This window comes from Schistocerca cancellata, chromosome 1, assembly GCF_023864275.1.
Source record: "Schistocerca cancellata isolate TAMUIC-IGC-003103 chromosome 1, iqSchCanc2.1, whole genome shotgun sequence".
In the NCBI taxonomy this organism is placed as follows: domain Eukaryota; kingdom Metazoa; phylum Arthropoda; class Insecta; order Orthoptera; family Acrididae; genus Schistocerca; species Schistocerca cancellata.
Window position 1 is genome coordinate 216,619,581 of NC_064626.1, and position 27,109 is coordinate 216,646,689.

The 27,109-nt window shown below is 44.1% G+C and overlaps 1 protein-coding gene across 1 annotated transcript in view; it reads right to left on the bottom strand.

Moving 5' to 3' along the window:
- The window catches only part of LOC126165291 (uncharacterized), a 380,023-nt gene that overhangs the window by 274,641 nt on the left and 78,273 nt on the right, over window positions 1–27,109 (bottom strand). Inside the window, exons 8-9 of the mRNA XM_049920310.1 lie at window positions 14,774–14,969; window positions 7,921–8,070 (exon numbers count right to left, since the gene is read on the bottom strand). Of these exons, the coding sequence (XP_049776267.1) occupies window positions 7,921–8,070; window positions 14,774–14,969 (346 nt within the window). The remainder of the gene's footprint in view (window positions 1–7,920; window positions 8,071–14,773; window positions 14,970–27,109) is intronic.

The following is a 27,109-nucleotide window of genomic DNA, read 5'->3' on the forward strand; positions in this document are numbered from 1 at the left end:
GTACTGCGATCGACAGCAGCATCTCCATACCTACCTCTACCTCTTTTTCTACCTCTTGTGGATGTTTCCCACTGTCTCGTTTTCACAGCATAGGAATTCTATGACAGCACGTTGCTTCTGACGAACGTCAAGTGTAGCAGCCATCTTGAAGACACGGGAACAGGTTGAACTAAGTTTGGAAACAAGCGGGAAGGATATATCTACACACTGTAAAACTTTCACACATGCAGAATGAAAACTGTATTTTTACAAAAATAGCGTGCATTTCTTTTGGAGTAACCCTCGTAGATAAGAACTGGGAGCACAATCAGGATACCTCCCGTATGTTTATAGAGTTCAACAAAGCATATGAAAACACAGTGAGAGAGGGGATGTGGAGGATGATGGCAGAGTCTGGGATGCCGGACAAGGCTACCTAAAGTGTGTGTGATGGAATCAAAATGTAGAGTGAAAGTACAGGGGGAGTTTTATGAGGTAGAAAATAACAGGAGTGAGACCGGGAGATACTATATCACCAACTCTGTTCAGTTTGGCACTCAACAACACCCTGAAGAGGATAATACAAGTATGTGCAGGAGTCACCATAGGGAAAAGGTAAATGTCCTGGCTTTCGCAGATGATATTGTGGTGATAGGAAAGAGTATGAAAGATCTGAAGAAAATGGGAACTGTACTGATGGAAGGAGCTAAGAAAGTAGGCGTAAGTATAAATAAAATTAAAGCAAAGGTCATGGTAATAGGAAGAAGAGCTCATTCAGGACCATATAGCAATCAGGAGTCTAACAATACAGAACACAGACACATTCATGTACCTCGGTGTCAACATCAACCAACATAACCTCATAGAACAAGGGATCGTAACGAGCATTCAAGTGGAGGGAAGGTGTCTAGGAGCTATGCATAACATCACAAGATATAAACTACTATCCAAGCAGGAAAAAGTAAGAATACTTCAGACCATCGTCAAACCAATAGTGTGCTACGCAAGCGAGGTGTTGGCCCTGACAAAAAAACAGGGAAATAATTCATCACTTTTGAAAAGAAAGCACTGAGAAAAATATATGGATCAGTGAAATAAAATGAACAGTGGAGGAAACAAGAGTAGTCAGACAATTATACCCACTACCCGACATCGCAGCGAGTGTGAAAACTAGAAGACTCAGGTGGTACGGACATGGGAGGCGGAGAAGGGAGAAAACGGTAATAAAGGCAGTAATGGATAGAGAAACGAAAGAAAGGAGACCACTAGGACGGCCGAGAACGAGATGGAAGGATAATACCGTGGAAGATACGCAGATACTGGGTCCAGGAGATAAAGATGCAGCTGACAGGAAGATGAGGGAGGGGGACTGAGTAAGGCCGAGGACCGGCTCCGGTTTGTGTGGCCAGTATAAGGAAGAAAGAAAGATTAATACAAAGATTAATAGAGCTCCTGGAGTTTCAATGCTGAAATCGCATCCGAAGTGCTTGAAAAGTATTAAAATGTGTAATGCGGCCTTCCGGTCATGCCCGCGTTTTGAACCAACGCTTGAATATTAGCTCGGTGAACAACGATTTCGTGGATTACTTTCAAGAAAATTTGCACGGGATACATCTAGAAGGCCGAACATCTAAAAAAGTGTGTTGATGACAATACCCAGACTCCAAAAGAGACTCTAAATTCACTCATACGGAAACGATGCACTAAAACCACATTTTCTTCTGCTTCAGAATTGTTACTTATGATGCAAATGTCGGGAAGAAGTTATTAGAGAGAATTGGCTTTAAGATAGGAACTTTCAATCAAGACGTCTTGAGAAAATAGATTTACAGGTGCCCCTCCTGTAGCTGAAAAGTCAATTGAGGAAAGAATGCAGAAAACAAGAAACCAGAAGAGAAGCCTTGAAGAGAAAAAGGACCCTCAGCACAAATCGCTGGTCTTCTGAGGAGGTAGAATAAAAAACGTTAAATTGAACTTTACATTGCATTTCCTGAAAATTACGTTTTAAAGTTTACATAAACTTTTCTCAGAGTATATGAAGGCTAGAATTACGAAAATTTCTACACTTATTTATCTATAAATGCAACGTTTTGTCATAAGCAAATGTTGAAATTCTGAATGTAAGCTGAATATGTGGCAAAATGCTTAGAATTTTGCATGAATTTTGTATTATACGAGGGCTATTCGGAAAGTAACAAACGATTGGTCGCGAAATGTAAACCGCAGTGAAAATCAAAACTGTTTTATTTGCAACGGTTTGCTACACCTTCCAGCTACTTCTCCACACAGTCGCCGCTCAGACTTAGACATCTGTCGTGGCGTTATACCAACTTTTCAATTACCTCGTTGTAAAAGACAGCCGCCAGTGCTTTTCGACAATTTTCTACTCTGGACTGCAGCTCGTTGTCTGTGTCAAAATATTGTCTTCATAGCCAGCAGTTTATTTGAGCAGAGATGAGCCTCAGAGGATAGCAATTACGGGCTGTATTGTGGGCAATACAATACTTCCCATCGAATACGCTGCAGGAGAATCTTCATTGCCCCTGCAGACTGCGGCCGAGAATTGTCGTGTAGAACGAACCGCATGACAGTCATGTTATGTGGTTTACATAGCTTCGGGCGAAATCTTTCGCCAGGTCCTCATACTTGGCGGGAGACGCTGATTTGTAGCCATGTTTACGTTCTCACTGTGAGCTCAGTACTGAAAAGGGCGACATGATGCGATCGAAGGGCGTACTAGACACAATGCCCAACGGATCTGTGCAAAGCTTCATCAGATTTTTACCGTATTTTCCATTTCGCGAACGATCATTCCTTACATTACTATAACCCTCGTACTTACAGAATTATAATTAAAAATGATTAAAATTCTCCTATTCGATAGATTCAAAAAACTTCATGACAGCAGCTTAATATAAGCAAAGAGTTTAAACGTAAAAAAATTATAGAGATCTCGTAGAACAGCTTCTAAGGAAAAAGTACAAACACTATTTTTTAAATGCAAGGAAATTACCAGTAAATATGCTAATTTCATGTAAAACATGGTACAAAATTTCATTACTGCAACCTCAAAATGGTGGATTTGATGCATCTGTTAAATACTTTGTTTTTCATGAACGTCCCCTCCTTAATAATATTCAAATGTTGTCCGCCAGTGAAAGCAACGTTGAGGCGATACACCTCCCTTGTCTCCACTACTTCCCTGCAGGAACCCTACACTAGTCTGTTTTTACAGTTGTTGGAGCTAGCAGTGCGTTGTACGTATGTAATCTCCGCAACAACCAGCAATGAAAGTGTCTTTCTGATCATGTCACCTCCCTTGTCTCCTCCATCTCCCTGCAGGAACCAAACAGTAGCCAGTCTGTAAATCTGCAGGAAATAGTAGTGCGTTCTAATACGTAATTTCCTCAACAACCAGTGCACAGTTGTGCAAATGAAAGAATCACGAAGACAGTGTCAACTGCCTGTGGGAACTATATACAAATATGTCTATACATTTTTTAGAACTAGCGACGTAATTTGGTGCGTAATCTCAGTAGGGCTGGTGGTCTAACGCTAAAGCAAGTGTGTGGAGACTGAGAGGTAGCGGATCCGAATTCCAGTCAGGCCACGGAAATTTTCAGTCTCTCTAGCTGTCACCTCTCAACGATGTGAAGTTTTTCCCAGAATGTCACTTGGTTCACATTGCACATTACACTGTAAGTCCACTTTCCGTGGTTGGATAACTGGAATAGATTAGGGACATGTAAGTCGCTGAAATGGGGTCCAGTTTGAGACCTGGCGGTGACCTGCTGTCTCACTAACCAGTCTCATTTACTAAAAGTAAATTACGTAATCTAGTCAGTAGAATAAGGGAATAAAGTTTAGCGGATCATATCGTCATCCTGTGTTCCCTTCAATTTAATGTTTGTTGGTAGTAACCACATATTAATCCGACCTTTAGATCAACATGCGCATCACGATCCGCTGGAGTGTGCGTTCGCCTCGAGGCTAGAGTAAAGGTCTGGTCAAAATGCAAGTCACCCATGGTGGGGCTGGATCGAATCGTTGGGAGGGTTCTGGAATCTTGGCGCAGGGATTCTATCTCGAAAAACTAAAACTCAATTGCTGTTGGCAGGAGGAGACATCATTTAACAGCAGGCAGTTAGACTCATCTCAGCCCATGAAGGATCAAGCAGAAGTATCCCGGAGTTGTGTTTCAAAGTCATGCGTATCAGGCAGTATTATTCTGATCTCAGACGGGAGTCGTTTGGGACTTAAATTTTAAAGTTTCTTGTCAATTGGAAGTCGCAGCAACTGTCTAGGTTCCGGAGATTCTGGCGCGAGGCAAATGGAGCTTTGCGTTTCTCTTGTTATTACTGTACACCAGATTATTCAAAAATGGTTCAAATGACTCTGTGCACTATGGGACTTAACATCTGAGATCATCAGCCCCCTAGAACTGAGAACTACTTAAACCTAACTAACCTAAGGACATCTCACACATCCATTCCCGAGGCAGGATTGGAACCTGCGACTGTAGCAGTCGCGGGGTTCCGGATTGAAGCGCCTAGAACCGCACGGCCACCGCGGCCGGCCCAGCTTATTCGGAGGACACCGGGCCTCAGCAGTATATCGTGCTTTTACCAGAGCAGTGTGTTATTTACATGATGGTGTCTGTGACAGTGTAGTGTGTTATTTATTTCATGGCGTAGGACTCTGTGTTTGTTGGGTCAATGCAAAGTGTGGCTATGCCTCACCATCTAGAGGACAGCGTAAGATGGACTGCAGACCAGATAATGGCATGCACGTTTTAACATGTGGATGGACTATGAGTACACAGAACCAGACTGTGAAGCAACTGCTGTCGCTCGATCACGACCCCGAGTATTGTATCACTTACAGTTGTAGACTTCTCGATCTAACATATGTTGCCAGTTTTGTCTGGCGTATTCCTCCTATCCATTCTAAATTTATACAGTAATTATTATGGCTATACAGCCTGAGACAAAATCAAAGTAGTGCAGCCCCAAATCTATGCTCTAAATAATAATGGATAAGGCAGTTAACTTTGCAAACTGAATGGCTTGCACACGGCCAATTAGCCACACTAAAAATAATGTCTCCTCGACAACCAGCACATAATGGTGGGATATAGTATCATGGCTTCCACAGGCATCAGTACTAGGACCATTATTTTTCTCATAATACGTAAGTGATATTCAACTGTTACACGCCAATGCGAATGTTGTAAACAACCTTTAGTTACAGTTTGCTTAGCATAGTACAGGGTCTGATATTATGTACACAGAGTTGCCACCGCTTCCATCCTTTGTGCATTATCTTCAGTGACTTGCTGATCCAAGAACATTGTTCACGTGTATGCGAGCCGTAGCACAAAGGAATAACACAGGCCAGTGAACGTATACAAAAAACAGCAGCGCAAATTGTCACAAGAGAGAGTTACAGACACACTGCAAAATAAGAACTGGCAGACTCTTGAAGGTAGCCAACAACTATTCCTCTAAAACCTACTTACAAAGTTTCATGAACCAGCCTGAAGTGAGGAACCTAGGAATGTAGTGCAACCCCTTATGTTCTGCTTCTACAGGCACCGTGGAGACAAAATTAGAGTATTTGCATCACCCACAGAGGCATTTAAACACTCGTTCTTCCAGCGCCTCACACGTGAATAGAAAGGGAAGAAACCCTAATACATGGTACAGTGGGAAGTACCCTCTGCCATGCACTTCACAGTAATTTGTAGAGTACAGTTATAAATGGAGAGTCTATTCTGCAATATTTTTATTGTAGCTCATATATCCAGTGAAAACATTTGTGAATGAGACCTAACAGCGATTGCATATGGCTTCTCATGGTCCTAAAAGTGGATGTCAGTAACGTTAACATAGTTCTTCTGTGTGAAGTGGATCTCATCTCTAAAGAGTATTCTCGTGTCTACAAGGAAGCATCATTATTACTTTTTACTAAGAAAGCAATGAACATATTGGATGTTAAGTAGAAACTTGTGTGGTAACATTACATTCTCTTCAGTTAGCAAGCAGTCTCACCATTAAATGTACTATAGTGTGGATGACTCTTCTTAAGAATCAATACTTGTCGATACGATAGGCGTCTCCTCTGATGTCCCTCTCATCACCATAGCACCTAATTATTTCAGTGAATTGAAACTATTTCTAATCAGTGTTGGATTTAGTTCAACATATGTAAAACTACAGCAAATAGTAAGGTACACTGAATCCTTAGAAAATTGGAAATTTGTGGTAAGATCTTATAGGACCAAACTGCTGAGATCATCGGTCCCTAATATTACACACTACTTAATCTAGCTTAAGGTAATTTACGCTAAGGGCAACACACACCTATGCCAGAGGGAGGACTCGAACCTCCGAAGGGAGGAGCCGCGCGAACCATGACAGGACGCCCTACACCACGCGTCACTGAAGCTTTAGAAAATGGCTACAAGTAACAAGGAATTTGCTACTGATATCTTGCATATCATGACAAATGAATATCACTCATTTTCATAACTCTAAACTGAGAGGGGAAAGTATCTCCAAAAATAATGGCAATCTTCGCGGGCATATGTGTGGATGGGTGTGTGTGGGTTTGTGAATAGACATTTCAGACCATAACATTTTAGACAGGCATCGTGATTTCAAAACAGTGTAACTGGTGGTTCAAAGCAAGGACTCCCTTGGCTGAACAGTTGTGTCCCCCATGGCATCAAATGTAGCCAGTGGAGATAACGACGAAAAGACTTGTCTTTCTTCAATAGGAAGGGAAAAATGTATCATTCTGCTGAGTATCAGGACATGTGGCAATCTGAGGAAACGATCAAGCAAACCAAGCAGCCAAGGAGAGCTGCTGGGACCTTGGCGTGATACAAGGTGGGATTCCGCTCCAGGCTGTCATTTCGATGTTGAGTCAAAGTGGCTGACAATGAGAAACAATAAACTGTCATCCGTGAAACCATCGATCCGCCCACGGCGTACCCGATCACTCCAGTGGGATGAAGTAACTCCGACCAGCGTCTGAATAGAGCACTACCTACTAATACATGGCTTCATACTCTGTCGAGAAGACCACCTAGTCTGTGATGCCTGTGGTGTTCAAATCTCAAATCAATATAAGCCACTTTTTGCCTGAGTACATTTCATATCGTGACGAGAGGGCAAAAACAATTTAAATGGGGATGTGCTCATTATTTTAGTGAATAACGAGGCAAGTATGCTTGAGCTTTCAACATGTTATGTGGGGTCTCGATTCTAGACAAAGCTTTTAGAGATTTTATTGTGTCGCAGAATGGTTGACTCATCTTTTTTATTCCAACAATCAGTCAGCTACAACTCTCTGCTGCACTATTTTAATTCTTTCCATTTAATTTGTCATTTTAGTTTTATAACTTCCTAAAAGCGTGATTTGCGCCCTAGTTTGTGTGTATGTGCGCCCGCGCGTCCATGCATATTTTAGAACATTTTTAAATTTTCATTCTTTTTAAGATACTACTATTGTACCATTTTATCCATACTTATAAAACGTGTAGTATAGGCTGCGAAGATCTTGGTATCTAGCGCCCAGACCAACACGTTATCCTCATCATCGTCATAATCCTCATCATCACCTGTGAAGTAATATACCAACTGGCCATCAAAATGGAAGCAGAGAGATGGACACTAACGGAAAAAGCCGCCTATACTGTCGCAAGCCAGCAACCAGCGTTATGCTAGAAATAATGATGCAACTACCAGAAACCATCTGAAGATGAACCTTAAAAGGTTCAAATCATTCAAAAAAGTGGTTGCAGTTTTGTGTATTTAAGTAAAGTTACGTTATTATGAGGGATGCGTCATTACATAGACACAAATGCCTAAAGCGTACGAAGCTTGCCGTAAGTGGCCTACTATGAGAGCTTAGTGCGGCACTCGCTAGCCCACTTACCCTTCTTCCTTTAGGGACTCAAGGCTTCTGGCGTACACTTCCAGTACGTCTTCCTCGGTAACGATAGGCAGCGTGTCTACCAAGTCCACGGTTTCCTCCTCAGTTCCCACGTTCACCAGCACAACTACAGATGCCATGTCGTTCACTGACCTGCGAACACAAACGACTGGTTAAGCACTCTGCTCTCTGGGCGTGGCTCACTCTTTAGTTAAATTTTGTCTCTTTCTAAGTACAACAAGTACTGTTTAACAGATAGGACACAAACGATTATGTCAGATGACTCATTAAGGTCTCATGATTAATCTTCTTCTCAATTGGGACAAATTACTAGTGGGGCTCCACAGGGTTCAATTCTGGGACAACTATTGTTCTTCCTGCATGTAAATGACTGTCCATGGTACACTGATAAAGCAGAGGTAGTGCTCATTACTGATGATAAATGCATCATAACCAAACCTGACAGAACTGAAACAACGGGAGGAATTATTTAGAAGTATTATTACTTGGTCTGGGTAACTGCGCTGCCAGTTAATTCAGAAAAAAACACAGTCATGCAATTTAATACAAGGCGAGGTATATCGTCATCAACAACAATACAGTACTGCAGAAGAAATGAAATTCAGTGTTCAAAATTCCTGGGTGTGCATATTTATCAGAACTTGAACCGGAAATCACATAAAATAAAGCATTTCGAACATCTGGGTTCAGCTACGTTTACTGTACGCCAAATGACTGACTTTGGTGATAAAAGTATTAGAAAATTAGTTTACTTTCCGCGCTTCCAATCATTTATGTCCAATGGAATAATTTTCTGTGCAAATTCCATACGTACGAAAAAGTACTCATTACACTGAAAAATGCCATAAGGATCATATCTGGTGTCCATTATCGAACTTCATCTAGGCCACTGTGGGCACACCAATAACAGTATCACATTACGTTAATTCTCTTATGAAGTTGGTTGTGAAACATTAGACACAATATGAAAGTAATTGTAACATATTTAAGTATAACACCGGGAACAAAAATAATTTCCATTAAATGCAGTTTAACCTCACTCGTGCACAAAAATGAGTAAAGTATGCAATCATAAAATAATTCAGCACATGCCTTGTGAATGAAACGTGCTGGCCAATGACGAAAACTAAAATTTTAAAAAATGGAAATCATTTCTGCTTGACAACTCCTTCTGCACAGACGAGTTCGTCAGTAGATAGTATGCAAGAGTGATGCGCAGATCATTAAAAAACGGAACTGAACTGAATTAAACTAAATTAATGGTGAGAAATCCTCTGATTAAACCAGTAAGTATTTACTACTTTTGTTGTCTCTGTGCTTCAAATGTCCAATAGACAATTCGTCTATGGAACACAATAAGTTGTCGACGAGAAATGTGTTGACTTTCATTTTTAGTCTTTTGCCGTCAGTGAAGAGATCGGTCTGTTCTGTACCATCGCAATTCGCCCCTCACTGCCCGATTCATTTCAGCAAAGAGTAGTTCAAAAACTGTTGTCGCTACGATTTTCTTCCAGTTTAGATTTTCAATTATTTGCAAAACGCTGTATTTGAAATGGTCTTCTTTCCTTCACATGTCGTGACTACTTACTGCATTTGACACTGGAATGGCATCAGTTCGATCCATAGAACAGAATATCCAGTCATATAAAAGCTTTAAAATGCCGTTAAGGTTTGGAGGGCAACCATGCCGAAATAAACAACAGTTTCAGTCGAAATATCTTATAATGTACATAAAACGGCTAAAAGAAAGACATAGCGGCGCCATCTTGGTCTCGTTCCAGAAAGAAAGGAAGCAAATTTGTGTGCGACAGTTAACAGCGTCCAGAGACCATGAACTGCTCACACTTTGAGATGAACGCTCCATTATCGAGTTAACGAATTCGTAACGAGTCATTAAACGGAATAGTATTTGAGGCACGAACTGTCCGACGGGTGTAAACGAAGTATTGTCATGAAGACGATTTGATGTGTTATAGCTCATGCCGGTATCCATCTATGTACCTTGGAAAAGAAAAGAGCACATGTGAGATTGTGAACTGGAAAATGTTTGATAATTTGATGGCAAAATACGGAGCACATAAATCTAAAGCATAGGTATCAGGGGAGCCCAGCTCAAGTGTGGGTCAAGTTTCAAAAAAAATGGTTCAAATGGCTCTGAGCACTATGGGACTTAACATCTGAGGTCATCAGTCCCCTAGAACTTAGAACTACTTAAACCTAACTAACCTAAGGACATCACAAACATCCATGCCCGAGGCAGGATTCGAACCTGCGACCGTAGCGGTCGCGCGGTGTCAAGTTCCACTGCTGACATATCTCGTACTAAAGAATCGCCTGTGGTCAAAAAGCTGTTCTACGACTCCCTTAGCTGAGTTTTAGCGCAATTTTCTTACTTTCATCACACAGCACTTGAAGCAATAGTTTTACAGCACAGTCCTATTTATAGGTTCCCCTATAAAAATGGCATGTGTGATTTAATAAAGAAACAGCAACTGGAGCTACGATATTGAGTCAGTATGTAGGTAAGAAATGCATATATAACTTAAATGCGATGTGTACCTAACTGAAAACTACTTTCATTTTTCAAGATAGACTATTTTTCTGTATTCGGAAGAGATTAAGTCAAACTCATTTGCCTGGTTTTCGGAACCGAAACATTTATCGTTAAGAGCATTAGTTGTTGGCAAAATGTTCACCGGAAGATATTACTCAGAGGGAACAAACAACTGAAGTACTTTTTAGGACTATCCGGGTGACAGGAAAGATGGTCAAAGGACTCCCATTTGAAATTTCCATGTGATGCAGATTGCTGTGCAGAGCAACTAGCCGTTGGTGAGGACGCCTGATCTGGTCCCACGAGGTTAACGTTGCAATGGGGTAAGAAATACTACGTATGGAAATGAAAAGACGTTGAATATAGCTTTCTCGCCGGATAGGATACATAGAACATTAATGTTAGCTAAAATTTAAATTCCCAAATGTTTTCAATAGCTGTAATACGAGTGGTTAGTAAGACACTCTTTTGCGTACTTTATTTCTGAATAACTTGAGAACTTGCGATTTCATGCTCGACGTGTGCCTTCTACCTGTTAAAGGTTTTTGGACCAGAACATCAAAGCGCACTCTGACGCTACACGGAGATGCATAGTCCATATGGTTATTACCCTTACTTGTAGCGCTGTCGTCCTCAATTTCACAGTTCGTCCAGATCCAGTCATATTATGAGCCTAAAATGGCATTAGGGGTAAATGTATTTACAAGCGAGAAGGAATCCTAATGTTCTTAACGACTTTAAACAGTATTCTTACTGTTCGATTTTGTAAAATAAGAAACTCTTTTATCTTAATTGTGCTTCCATAGAAGATATTTACAGAAGACAGCATCAGTTGAAATTAAACAAAGTACGTTTGCAATCCTGGGTGCTGGACTAGATATTACGTGAGGTTGGGTGGTGGTTAAGTCGGACGGGGAGGTTAGTAAGTGCTAAGTTTTCCATTCGGAACTCTTTAATTCAGCTGTTCACTTTCTGTCACAATCTATCTGGATGTCTAGCAATTTTACACACAGATTTTCATTTAGTCTGTGCCCATTTATCTTAATTTGTGGTACCTGTAAGTCACTTTTATTTATCACGAGTATGTGGACTACGGCTACAGCTGTCAGGATGAGTAACTTGTTCCTAGACTGAAATCTCACTCTGCAACTAAGTGTTTGCTAATTTGAAACTTCCTGTCAGATTGAAACTACGCTCCTCCGGGATTCTAACCGGCGACCTTTGCCTTTTGCGGGCAAGTGCTTCAGCGAGTGAGCTATCGAAGCACGACTAACGACCTACGCTCTGTTCCCGAAAGTGCATCTCCTACCTTCCAAATTTCACAGAAATTCTCCTACACCTTCGAGGAGTAGCATTCCTGGAGCAGAGGAAATTGTGGAGATATGACTTCGACTCACGGCCTGTCTTGCAGTTTTAATCTGACACTAAGTTTCAGATCAGCGCGAAGTCGGCTGCAGAGTGAAAATCCATTGGGAGACAATTCCCTAGGTTGTGCTTAAGTCCTGTCTCCTCGTTTTGTTATCCTCAAGACGTGCTAGCCCTGCAAAGTTGCAGGAGATCTTCTGTTAAGTTTGAAATATACACTACTGGCCATTAAAATTGCTAGACCAAGAAGAAATGCAGATGATAAACGCTTATTCATTGGACAAATATATTATACTAGAACTGACATGTGATTACATTTTCACGCAATTTGGGTGTATACATCCTGAGAAATCAGTACCCAGAACAACCACCTCTGGCGGTAATAACGGCCTTGATACGCCTGGGCATTGAGGCAAACAGAACTTGGATGGCGTGTACAGGTACAGCTGGCCATGCAGCTTCAACACGACACCACGGTTCATCAGGAGTGGTGACTGGCGTATTGTGACGAGCCAGTTGCTCGGCCGCCATTGACCAGACGTTTTCAATTGGTGAGAGATCTGGAGAATGTGCTGGCCAGGGCAGCAGTCGAATATCTTCTGTATCCAGAAAGGCCCATACAGGACCTGCAACATGCTGTTGTGCATTATCCTGCTGAAATGTAGGGTTTGGCAGGGATCGAATGGAGGGTAGAGCCACGGGTCGTAACACATCTGAAATACAACGTCCACTGTTCAAAGTGCCGTCATTGCGAACAAGAGGTGACCGAGACGTGTAACCAATGGCACCCCATACCATCACGCCGGGTGATACGCCAGTATGGCGATGACGAATAACGCTTCCAATTTGTGTTCACCGCGATGTCGCCAAACACGGTTGCGACCATCATGATACTGTAAACAGAATCTGGATTCATCCGAAAAAGTGAAGTTTTGCCATTCGGGCACCCAGGTTCGTCGTTGAGTACACCATGCAGCGTCAAGGGTAAACGCAGCCATGGTCTCCGAGCTAATAGTCCATGCTGCTGCAAACGTCGTCGAACTGTTCGTGCAGATAGTTGTTGCCTTGCAAACGCCCCCATCTGTTGAGTCGGGGATCGAGACGTGGCTGCACGATTCGTTACAGCCATGCGGATAAGATGCCTGTCATCTCGAATGCTAGTGATACGAAGCCGTTAGGATCCAGCAGGGCGTTCCGTATTACACTCCTGAACCCACCGATTCCATATTCTGCTAACAGTCATTGGATCTCGACCAACGCGAGCAGCAATGTCGCGATACGATAAACCGCAATCGCGACAGGCTACAATCCGACCTTTGTCAACGTCGGAAACGTAATGGTACGCATTTCGCCTCCTTACACGACCGTTGCCTGGTCAGGCAACGCCGGTCAACTGCTGTTTGTGTATGAGAAATCGGTTGGAAACTTTCCTCATGTCAGAACGTTGTAGGTGTCGCCACCGGTGCCAACCTTGTGTGAATGCTCTGGAAAGTTAATCATTTGCATATCACAGCGTCTTCTTCCTGTCGGTTAAATTTCGCGTCTGTAGCACGTCATCTTCGTGGTGTAGCAATTTTAATGGCCAATAGTGTAGGAGATGAGGTCTGGCGGAAGTGAAGCGTTGAAGACGAGTCGTCAGTCGAGCTCGGCTAGCTCAAACGGTAGAGCAATTGCCGATAAAATGTCCATCTCACTACCAACGACGAAAGAGGCGACGGCACGGAAGAAACATCGCGACCAGTAAAGGAGGTGTCCACCAAACATCGTGGATGTAGAGAACCGTCATGTTGTAAGGAGGTGTGACGGACGTTACACGCGGTTACAATAAGTACAGATGTCCGATCAGCATGGTACATCAGAGTCAAGGGTAAACAGGTCAGCTTATCGCGCTTCGACGAACTCGTCTTTATGTGTGCAATGCGGAGTACTAGACACGGACGAGCATCGTCGCAGATGTGGTGCAGCGGAAGACGTATGGTGCTTGGTGCGACAAATTTTGGCGTACTGTCTACAAGTAACCCCGGAACATATTGAAACTCGGCTTTTCCCGATGAACTGTATTTCTCTATCACCAAAATGATGGCAGTCACCAGAGTCCACGGGTACGTGGTGAACTATTTATTTCACGATGGACATAAAGATATACTAGACCTTTGGAACCTCCTACAGGAATGTCATAGTAAGATTTTACGGAACCTGAGGTACAGACTATTTTTTTATAAGTATTTAGAGAGTGCCCTACGCGAACCTCCACTCAGTTGGACCAACAACAGGTAAGAGAAGATACCCATTGACTGAGCTGACGGGAACGCTATCGCCTGTCGGTGGAATAACCTACTACATGCTTGAAGACATATCTGGATGATGGAGAGTAAGGAGAGCAGCGGCGCACCGCTCTGCGTCATTCTGCGTGGCACAGTACCCATAAATTGCCTCAGCGTCGAAGAGTCCCGGGATTATTTGTTTCTTCACTTAGTGACTGATGCGGTGCTAGCAGTACGTATTCTAGACATGGTACTTAAGAGTCCCGGCCCGGTACAAAGTTTTAATCTTTCCGAAGCTTCAGGATGGACAGATGTCTGCTCGCAGTCTTGGTTGAATGGTGGGGTACTGCTGAAGTTTCATTGAGATGGGATGTGGAGGTATGGAGATTGTGGAGGTTTATGAAAAGGTCGACATAGTTGATATTGGCGTGGCAGCTGACTGAAATACGGGAGGCTTCTGGGAAAGAACGTAGTTTTGGTCTTCAAATTGACATATTTTACAGGATTCGTGAAGATGTTACTGGATTTTGAGGAATTTACTCATTGGTTACAGGATGCGAATGGAAAAGGGAAGGCGGATATGGAAGGTGAGGCGAAGCTCATTCCGTTACGAGACTTGTAGTTAGGGGTACAATGTTAGAAGGCGACCGACCTGTAGAAGGCAAGCACGTTGCCCGAGCTGTTGACCTTTGTGTCGCCGGTCTGGACGGCTGGGTCGGCGCGCAGCTGCACCAGCTGGCGGTACGTCTTGAGGTGGCTGCGGTCGTCCGCCTCCTGGGCCGCGGCGTTCAGAGTCTCGTAGTTCTCGTTGACGGGCAGCCAAGTCGCGTCAGTGGTGTTGCTGAAGCCTGAAAAAATGTGCAGTAACGTCACCGACGGCTCATATCGCTGCAAACAGTACTCAGCTGTGGATGAAAGGTCCTGACGGTCGGGTGAGGTCACTGTTATGTCCTCAATACTCGATCAGACGATCTCACTTCTGCTATCTTGTTGGTGAACAGCTGTTCATGAAATGGCTGGACACTGTCAAAAACGTTAGTGTCGCATCTGTACGTAAAAGCAGGGGAAGAAGTGAGATTAGGGCCATGTAATTGATGAAAAACCATTACAGATGGAGGTCAAGCTCGATTTGGACAAGGTCGCTACGGTAGCAGGTTCGAATCCTGTCTCGGGCATGGATGTGTGTGATGTCCTTAGGTTAGTTAGGTTTAAGTAGTTGTAAGTCTAGGGGACTGATGACCTCAGATGTTAAGTTCAAATGGTTCAAACGGTTCTGAGCACTATGGGACTTAACATCTGAGGTCATCAGTCCCCTAGAACTCAGAACTACTTAAACCTAACTAACCTAAGGACATCACGTACATCCATGTCCGAGGCAGGATTCGAACCTGAGACCGTAGCGGTCGTGCGGTTCCAGACTGAAGCGCCAAGAACCGCTCGGCTACCTGTTGAGTCCCATAGTGCTTAGAGCCATTTGAACCATTTGACAAGGCTGTACAAGGAAACTGTCCGCGTCATTTAAAAATGCACCATGACGGCACTCGCCCTAATCATTTCACCGAAATCATTATTCTGGTTAGCTGGACGTGGGTTTTCAAACCTGCTCGTCCGACAAACGAGTCCAGCGTCCTTGCAACTCCGGCATCTCAGTCTGTCTACCTAAGAGGAGCTTCTTCTACTCTTCCATAACGTAAACGTTAAACTTATTAATTCCACCGTTATGTAACGGTGGGACACTGTCGTGTTGGAAAGTATCAAGCCATTGTAATGGTTTCACCTTTCATTATTTTTTCTTCAACTTTTCCACCACGACCTCAGGTAATTTGAAGACCTCAGACAGTGAAACAAAATGGCGGCTTTATGTCTACATACAAAATGGTAGAACAAATAAAAAGATTAAAATACTTACGGTGCATTACACAGGTGCTTCAAAATGGATATAACACCGAGCGAGGTCGCGCAGTGGTTAGCACACTGGACTCGCATTCGGGAGGACGACGGTTCAATCCCGCGTCCGGCCATCCTGATTTAGGTTTTCCATGATTTCCCTAAATCGCTCCAGGCAAATGCCGGAATGGTTCCTTTGAAAGGGCACGGCCGACTTCCTTCCCCATCCTTCCCTAATCCGATGAGGCCGATGACCTCGCTGTTTGGTCTCTTCCCCCAAACAACCCAACCAAAATGGATATCTGGGTATAAATGCTTTGTAACAGTTATTACATTCAACTTACAGTTATAAATAACACGTCAAATGAAAGAAAAATTTAGACAGAGTTTCTTGCAAGTGTTCAATGTGAGCACCATCCGTCACATGCCACACATCGAGTCGATAGGCAAGTGCTACCAGAACCTTGAGGACTGAGTCTCGAATAACTGACGCAACAACTGTTTCAGTCATGTTTGTTAAGTCGGGTATATCAATTGGTAGCGGAGGCACATGCATATGATTCCTTATGAACCCCACCGCCCACCCCGCCCCCTCTCCCAAATGTAAAATCGCATGGCTATCGATCAGTTGGACGTGGAGGCCATGCGAAACAAGCTCAGTCATGCGGCCCCTTGCGCCGAATCTAGTGGTTGGATAAAAGCCCTTTAGCCAGTCGCGCACTGAGTAATGCCAGTTATCTCGCCATCTGGGTGCCAAATAGAGTTCTTTCATTCAGCTTCTTCCAGTAGAGGAAACAGCAATGGTTCTAGCGCCGCAAGAGGAGAAACAGCAGCTACAGTTGCTTCACCGAAAAAGAAAGGTCCATAAACTTTCCTCCGGGATGTGGCACAAGAAACGTTCAGTTTACGATGTTCTCGTTGATACTGTATCCACCGAGAAAGGTGGCTCAATAGTTAGCACACTGGACTCGGATTCGGGAGGACGACAGTTCAAATCCTCGTCCCGCCACCCTCATTTAGGTTGTCCGTGATTTCTCTCAATCGCTTCAGGCAAATGCTGGGATGATTCCTTTGAAAGGGCACGGCCGATTTCTTTCACCAACCTTCCCTAATCAAGCTTGCACTCCGTCTGTAATGACCTCGTTGTCGACGGGACGTTAAACACTAATCTCTCCTTCCTCCGATACTGTAGCATCTCATGGGGATTTTCTGACCTCCCCCCTCCCCTTCCACCCTCACCCTACCAGATGAGCACATTGTGCGTGTTCATATTTCCACTTAGGTAGAATGTCATTTCATTACTGAAGACGACACGATCCAGACAAATTTCGTCGTCATGCAGCAACATGTTGCTCGCAGAGTTGGCATGTAAACTGTACTCTGTAGGCTTTAGGGCTCGTAGCAACTGCAAATGCTAAGGACGTAGTTGTAAGCGTCTCCTTAAGTCTCCACACAGACGTCACTGGAATTGCTGCTATTCACGACCAGCCTTCCGAACTGATTTCTGGGGCTACGCATGAAAGACTCTCTCACTTGTTCACTGTGTTGCTAGCGTTTCCTAACGGAAGACGCAGGAAGCAATGCACGTAAACAGGTATAAAAACAAAACTGTTGGAGTTACTCTTACATTTCATGTATTGTTTATAATTTTAAGATGAATGTAATAAATGGTACAAAGAGTTAATCACTGTATTACACAAAGATGAAATTTGTTTTCATCATGAAATAGAGATATCGCTACAAAGAAATACTTACAAAGGAAAGTAAAGCAGCTACAACTGCATACAACGTTTTGTCATTTTTATTTACAATGTAGGGAAACGAAACTTGTGTAACAACAGACAGGATGCACATAGAAATCAGATTGCGAAAATAAAGTCGGCAAACACGGAGCAGATTACTCAAGACTAAATCGAAAGCAAAATATCGAAATTAGAAAAGAATTTGGCCTGAAGATGCTCACTAAAACTTTACAAGAACACGGAAGAAAACGGAAAGACTATGTCAGTAAAGTGGAGAACAATAGATCGCTGAAAATACTGTACAAGTACAGACAAATGGGACGAAAAAGCGCAGGATAAGTCGAAACGAGACAGAAGGATAAAGGTCATTTCTGCAAGTAGCCATGGGAGGCCAAGGCGAATACATATGAAATAAAATGAAGACCTCGAGTTTACATGTGTCTAAACTGCAGTGCAATGCGGCTCCAACGTATGAAATTATCCAGTTGCGCAATGGTGTCAAAGCCGAGGATGACAAGTAAAAGCCGAAGCACTCATCTTGTCTTTCGAAATGATTTCGCTGCGGAAAACCATATTACAATTTCTCCTTCCCACTGTTGCAGCAACGCCAAATTAGCAGTTGATGAGATAAGTGACGGAAGGAAAAAAAATAAAAATTGTTTGTTAATGGAAAACACATGAATGTGTCTAACGAGATAGTTGTAAGATTCTTCATGGATCGTATGTTAAAAAAACTGCCTCCGCTGCAGATATTTATCTCCTTGTAGTAGTAGTTTATCGTAAGTTGCTGGAAAAAGCAAGTGTTTCGAGTGATTGGAATAAGGCGCATGTCACAGCCATTTTTAAAGTCTAGTTTACACCGACACATTGAGTTGTGAAACTCATTTCTTGAAACCAGCGTTGCTCAACTAGTTTCGTAAAAGGCTGCCTATATGGTGACATCAATGCGTTCAGTTGCGACATACTATGAGAAGTGAAGCACCATTTTGGTTTCTGAAATGGATGTTGTGGCAGTTACGTAGGTAGTCGTGAACTTCAGGCTTGTCCGCTTAAAATCAGAGCAAAAGAAAAGGTATAAACGTGTTTGAATTCATCATTTGATAAAGAGATGTCAGCTCGGGCGGCCTGGCACGAATTTTTTTTTTTTTTTACTCCGGAATCTTCTTCAACCACATAATAAAGTCAGAACAATTCACGGATCATAAAAGAGTTTAGTGTGCTATAAGCATAGACGATATATCACTGTGTGAATCATTATCATCGAAATTGAAACTAGAGGCCACAGTTACTTCTTAAGTGAAAATCTTTATTCCTCGTTCTTGTAGCATCTATTCGCGTTCCAAAGTCCCGACTGTAAAAACGACTTTCGTACATCAAACCCTTCCCTTTGTATCCTTTCGGTAGCTTCCCCATTTGCATTTTCGTAAAGGTGCTTTCAACGTAGTAATTCTCTGAGGACGGCTACATATTGACCTAGGAGCACCTGCAGAAGGGCTTCATATTGACCTAAGAGCATCTACAGAAGTTCCTAAATGCGGAAATAGATCTCCATTATTATTATTCCTTACAGAATTTTGTTCTTATTATTTCTTACTGAATCTATACTCATGCTCATAAATTAAGGATAATGCTGATACATGGTGAAACAACGCTCTGGTAGGCGGTTTGCGGGTTTAAATCACCTCGGGGTATGACCAAGGGGTGTATTTGACCTGCGGTCGTCGCACGGTGGCGCTGGCAGCAGTCCACATACGCAGAGGTGTATTGGGGCATGTCAGAGTACGGTGCAGCGAGTAAGTGTGCACACGTTTTCAGAAAGTGCTAATGGAGACTGTGTGTTGAAAATGGCTCAAAGAACACGTATTGATGACGTTATGAGGGGTAGAATACTAAGGCGATTGAGGGCTGGTGACACACAGCAGGTCGTAGCACGGGCCCTCCGTGTGCCACAAAGTGTGATCCCACGATTATGGCAACAATTCCAGCAGAGAGGAAACGTGTCCAGGTGCTACAGTACGAGACGTCCACAGTGTGCAACACCACAAGAAGACCGATGTATCACCATATCTCACCGCAGACGGCCACGAAGTACTGGAGGCTGCCTTGCTCGGGAAACCTGCAAGGTGCATTCCACTGACCCCTGGTCACAAGAGAGCCCGTAAGGACTGGTGTCAAGAACACAGTACATGGTCATTGGAACAGTGATCCTAGGTTATGTTCACGGACGAGTTCAGGTACAGTCTGAACATTGATTCTCGCTGGGTTTTCATCTGACGTGAACCAGGTACCAGATATAAATCCCTTAACGTCCTTGAAAGGGACCTGTATGGAGGTCGTGGTCTCATGGTGTGGGGATTATGATTGGTGCACGTATACCCCTGCATGTCTTTCACAGAGAAACTGTATCAGGTCAGGTGTATCGGGACGTCATTTTGCACCAGTATGTCCGCCTTTTCAGGAGTGCAGTGGGACCCAACTTCCTCTTGATGGATGGTAACGCACGGCCCCACCGAGCTGCCATCGTGGAGGAGTAACTTGAAACAGAAGATATCAGGCGGATGGAGTGGCCTGCCTGTTCTCCAGACCTAAGCCTCTTCGAGCACGTCTCGGTCGACGTATCGCTGCCCGTCTTCAAACCCTAATGACACTTCAGGAGCTCCGACAGGCACTGGTACAAGAATGGGAAGCTATACCCCAGCAGCAGCTGCTCGACCACCTGATCCAGAGTATGCCAATCCATTGTGTGGCCTGTGTACGTGTGCATGGTGATCATATCCCGTGTTGATGTCGGTCTATATGCGCGTTTTGTAGCACATGTGTTCTCGGATGGTTTTCTCAACTTGTCACCAATACCGTGTACTTACAGATCTGTGTCGTGTCTGTTTCCTATCTGCCTATGCTATTAGCGCCAGTTTTGTGTAGTGCCACGTTGTGTAGCACCACATTCTGCGATTATCCTTAATTCATGAGCATGAGTGTATTTTTGTCAGTAATAGCGAAATCGTCAGTTCTTCGATTATCGAGTGCAGCACTCACACGTCGTTCTTGAAACGATATTCGTGAATGTACCACTAACACTTATGCATAGCGTACCTGCACAAAACTCAACGGTCTTCGGAGTTGCCGATTCCATGTCGCATTTATTGAAACTTAATGTAACCCAAAAGCACACGCAACTGATAGATTCGTGTCGTGAAAGCTGGAACGACCCAAAATGAATAGTTTCACCAACGACTTCCGCCACAGTGGCTAGCAGCACAGTTTCGAAACTTTGTTCCTCAATGTAGTATACTATGCGGCTGCTCCCGGCGGGGGTTCGAGTCCCCCCCTCGGGCATGGATGTGTGTGTTTGTCCTTAGGATAATTTAGGTTCAGAAGCGTGTAAGCTGACTGATGACCTTAGCAGTTAAGTCCCATGAGATTTCACACACATTTTAACATTTCTGAATGTAGTATCTCCGTGTAAACTGGACTTCGGAGGGATCGTCCAACTAAAGCGCGTAACTGTGCACTTGAGCTGACTTCAGTCTGTTACAGAATATACAACGCGTTTAGTATCCTTTTATTGAGACATTTAGCTAGACAAAAAATCTCGTCTGTAGCAAACTGCGATTTTGTGGTGCTCAGCTCTCTCTGCTCGACAGTGAAATTCAGAAGATAGTTCTTCCTGTTTCATACCATGTTCCTTGGTTTCGAGAAAGGGGTGGAGTACAATTCGGCAATGTCACCCGCTGCAAAAAAAAAAAAAAAAAAAAATAGTTCACAGAATTTCATATAAGATTTGTGGCTTTCTAAGCAGACAAAGCCGTCGCCGTCACCGTGGAAATGTACAGCGTATCCCAGTTCCTTGAGAACTATTGCTATAAGAAATAACTCATGGTTTAGGTTCATAAAATCACTCTGTTTATTCATGAGCCAGTACACGCCAAAAACAGTTTGAGAAGTGTTACGAAAACAGACACTACAGTCTTTTTTTGAAACTGCATTTAATAGTGCAGTACAATTTTCTTGGATGCCCTCAGCTGCATCGTAACTTTGTCCTTTATAGCCAACTTCAATTCCGGTAGAGCTACCAGAAGTTGGTTCGAGCCAAATCTGGCACATACGGCGGGTGACCCACTGCATTGATCCATCTACAGGCTAAAACCTCGCGAACAATCTTTACAGGGTTATTACAAATGATTGAAGCGATTTCACAGCTCTACAATAACTTTATTATTTGAGATATTTTCACAATGCTTTACACACACATACAAAAACTCAAAAAGTTTTTTTAGGCATTCACAAATGTTCCATATGTGCCCCTTTAGTGATTCGGCAGACATCAAGCCGATAATCGAGTTCCTCCCACACTCGGCGCAGCATGTCCCCATCAATGAGTTCGAAAGCATCGTTGATGCGAGCTCACAGTTCTGGCACGTTTCTTGGTAGAGGAGGTTTAAACACTGAATCTTCCACATAACCCCACAGAAAGAAATTGCAAGGGGGTAAGTCGGGAGAGCGTGGAGGCCATGACATGAATTGCTGATCATGATCTCCACCACGACCGATCCATCGGTTTTCCAATCTCCTGTTTAAGAAATGCGGAACATCATGATAGAAGTGCGGTGAAGCACCATCCTGTTGAAAGATGAAGTCGGCGCTGTCGGTCTCCAGTTGTGGCATGAGCTAATTTTTCAGCATGTCCAGATACACGTGTTCAATCGTTTCTTCGCTCACTGCAGGCCGACCCGTTGATTTCCCCTTACAGAGGCATCCAGAAGCTTTAAACTGCGCATACAATCGCCGAATGGAGTTAGCAGTTGGTGGATCTTTGTTGAACTTCGTCCTGAAGTCTCGTTGCACTGTTATGACTGACTGATGTGAGTGCATTTCAAGCACGACATACGCTTTCTCGGCTCCTGTCGCCATTTTGTCTCACTGCGCTCTCGAGCGCTCTGGCGGCAGAAACCTGAAGTGCGGCTTCAGCCGAACAAAACTTTATGAGTTTTCTACGTATCTGTAGTGTGTCGTGACCATATGTCAATGAATGGAGCTACTGTGAATTTATGAAATCGCTTCAATCATTTGTAATAGCCCTGTACTTTGTGGGGTGGGTCATTGTCGCGGAGTAGCGGCCAGGAACACCTGCCTCTCGGTATTCGAGTCAAAGTCGATGAATTCTCGCACACAAATGATGGAAAACTAAAAAAAAAAAAACCTGTTGCCTCACTGCTCCACCGCCGTTTTCCGACATTTATCAGACACGTACTGTTAAATTCACGATCAGAACGCTGCTGCCGTGAAGCTAACACGTTGACCTTGTACACGGCTGTTATTGAAACTTCGATGATCGTAGCCCCACAGCTCGCCACGATATTGCATTGCAGTTTGGAATTTCACACAAGCAGTACTAACGGAACAGGGAAACAATGTGTATCGTCGTATCTGTAGGTAACATAGTGCATACCCCAACCGAACATTACTTATTTCTTAATGTTCACGGTATACTGGGTGATAAGAAATTTATTCCTTGTTTTATGAGGTTGTAGTATGGGCCAAAGCAAGAAAACTAATGTCCATCAAACATAGGCTCTAATGTGTATATCTTAAAAGCTTTGAGTACTTGTTCATTCGCTACTGTGTAACACGTCTGTTGTACTGCAGGCTCTTTGCTATTACGAACAACCTACAGAAAGCAGCAAACAAATGGGGACATATTTCTCTGTTGTCTATGGATAAAGCGTGCAGTAAACATTGGTTAGTGTTGTTATTGTAAACTGTGTTTACAGTTCTGGGTAAGTGCAGCACAGCTCTAATGGGACCACTTTGTTTTTTGGTAAATTAGTGAAGTGCTTTTGCACTGTAGTTTCATTTTTGCATGTACGAGCATTGTGGAAGCCTATTATTCCACATGGGCGCTTGAACTATTTGGTTTATGCAAACTCCATTAATGATATACAAACGCTGCAGGAATCCGTCAGCAATGCATTCCAGTGCACCTGTGAACAACCTGGAGTTTCTCAGAGATTGCATGATTTCCTAAGAGGTCTGAGTAAAGTATGTCTTACCAGGAATGGACACCTCCATTGAGCACCTCCATTAGCAATGGCTCACAAGAGCAGGTTGTTTGTAACAGCAAGTAGAATTGCATTAGAAGCTCTGCTGTTTAGTCGTAACAGATAATGAATTCTAATTTGTTTACTCATTTGTTAACTGCATGCTGTAGGTCATGAGTAGCAGCAAAGAGCTTGTAGTAGAAGATATGTGGTTCACAATAGCTAAAATGAACAAGTGTTCATAGCAGTTAAGGTATGAATTTTAGAGCCCATTTTTATTCAAGATAAATTTCAGTAGGTATGGGAACGACGCCTGCAGAAAGTACAGATATCTTTCTTTGTTTGTGCTTTTGTTTATTCAGTTATCAATGCCAGAGAGTTTTGTTTGTAAGAACGACCTTCTGGAGACGACTGATCAGAACAGGCAGCTACGAGCAGATGTCACATCACGTAGCTGTGCTGGAGGCCTTGTGGCTTACGTTGACAATACGCAGCGGACACGTAGAGGAAAACATGTAGAGCGTCTTCTCGACGACATTTACCAATTAGATATCTTGGCCGAGTCCAAAGGAAGCAGTCCGCAGCTCGTGGTCGTGCGGTAGCGTTCTCGCTTCCCGCGCTCGGGTTCCCGGGTTCGATTCCCGGCGGGGTCAGGGATTTTCTCTGCCCCGTGATGACTGGGTGTTATGTGCTGTCCTTAGATTAGTTAGTTTAAGTAGTTCTAAGTTCTAGGGGACTGATGACCATGGATGTTAAGTCCCATAGTGCTCAGAGCCATTTGAACCAAAGGAAGTGATGTGTGACGTTTTCAGTATTAAGAACCACTTTTGCTTGGTCACTACTAAAAAATTTCGTGCATTTTGCGAACAATGTGCTTCTTTTAGAGGAACCAGCTCCATGAAATGTTATGATGTGACCATATTGCGTATTAGTAGCAACTGCTCACTAAGAAATGTCGCGTAACTTTTCAGTTCTTTTCAGCGTTATCTGTGTGGTTTAATATTCTGTACACATCGAAAAGACGTCTCATATCTGGAGAATAATGTCAGCAAGTTGTGAGACTGGTCACATATGATGGTCTTGTGTGTGGGGAAGCCACAATGACAGGAAAGTGTGACGAAATGCACGAAGATCTGAAGACGATTGACACTCTTGGAGACACTGGCAGTTAACCGTGAACACCAATAAATATAGCGTATTGCTCATAAATTGGCTGAATGAAGTATTATTGTTCGATTACAAGTTTGAATACCATTTACTAATAGCAGTGAAAAATCGATAAGCATCTAGGAGTATGCTTCTGGAGTATCCTAAAGAGGAACGACCATCTTAAACAAGTTGCAGCAATATTAATTCCAGACTGATGTCCATAGAAAGAGTTACGAGGAAATACACTCCTGTAAATTGAAATAAGAACACCGTGAATTCATTGTAGAGATGCTGGATGTAGTCCTGTGGAACGGCTTGCCATGCCATTTCCACCTGGCGCCTCAGTTGGACCAGCGTTCGTGCTGGACGTGCAGACCGCGTGAGACGACGCTTCATCCAGTCCCAAACATGCTCAATGGGGAACAGATCCGGAGATCGTGCTGGCCAGGGTAGTTGACTTACACCTTCTAGAGCACGTTGGGTGGCACGGGATACATGCGGACGTGCATTGTCCTGTTGGAACAGCAAGTTCCCTTGCCGGTCTAGGAATGGTAGAACGATGGGTTCTATGACGGTTTGGATGTACCGTGCACTATTCAGTGTCCCCTCGACGATCACCAGTGGTGTACGGCCAGTGTAGGAGATCGCTCCCCACACCATGATGCCGGGTGTTGGCCCTGTGTGCCTCGGTCGTATGCAGTCCTGATTGTGGCGCTCACCTGCACGGCGCCAAACACGCATACGACCATCATTGGCACCAAGGCAGAAGCGACTCTCATCGCTGAAGACGACACATCTCCATTCGTCCCTCCATTCACGCCTGTCGCGACACCACTGGAGGCAGGCTGCACGATGTTGGGGCGTGATCGGAAGACGGCCTAACGGTGTGCGGGACCGTAGCCCAGCTTCATGGAGACGGTTGCGAATGGTCCTCGCCGATACCCCAGGAGCAACAGTGTCCCTAATTTGCTGGGAAGTGGCGGTGCGGTCCCCTACGGCACTGCGTAGGATCCTACGGTCTTGGCGTGCATCCGTGCGTCGCTGCGGTCCGGTTCCAGTTCGACGGGCACGTGCACCTTCCGCCGACCACTGGCGACAACATCGATGTACTGTGGAGACCTCACGCCCCACGTGTTGAGCGGTACGTCCACCCGGCCTCCCGCATGCCCACTATACGCCCTCGCTCAAAGTCCGTCAACTGCACATACGGTTCACGTCCACGCTGTCGCGGCATGCTACCAGTGTTAAAGACTGCGATGGAGCTCCGTATGCCACGGCAAACTGGCTGACACTGACGGCGGCGGTGCACAAATGCTGCGCAGCTAGCGCCATTCGACGGCCAACACCGCGGTTCCTGGTGTGTCCGCTGTGCCGTGCGTGTGATCATTGCTTGTACAGCCCTCTCGCAGTGTCCGGAGCAAGTATGGTGGGTCTGACACACCGGTGTCAATGTGTTCTTTTTTCCATTTCCAGGAGTGTATGATTCACTAAAACTGCTGTAGCTTGTAAAAGCCCTGTTCAGTAAGCTATGCTGCTTACGAACAGGGTGATATTTAAGATATATACACTCATGCTCATAAATTAAGGATAATTGCAGAATGTGGTGCATCACAACGTAGCACTACACAAAACTGGCGCTAATAGCATAGACACATAGGGAACACACACGGTACAGATCTAAATCCACGGTATTGGTGATATGTTGAGGAAACCGTCCCGAAACACATGTGCTACAAAACGCCACTGTTTCCTGCGCATGTACCCCGACATCAATAAGGGATATGATCACCATGCACACGTACACAGGCCGCACAACGGGTTGGCATACTCTGGATCAGGCGATCGAGCAGCTTGCACCAGTGCCTGTCGGAGCTCCTGAAGTGTCGTAGGGGTTTGAAGACATGCAGCGATATGTCGAGCGAGAGAATCCCAGACGTGCTCGATGTGGTATAGGTCTGGAGAACAGGCAGGCCACTCCATTCGCCTGATATCTTCTGTTTCAAGGTACTCCTCCACGATGGCAGCTCGGTGGGGCCGTGCGTCATCAGCCATCAGGAGGAAGGTGGGACCCACTGTACCCCTGAAAAGGCGGACATACTTGTGTAAAATGACTTCCCGATACACCTGACCTGTTACAGTTCCTCTGTCAAAGACATGCAGGGGTGTACGTGA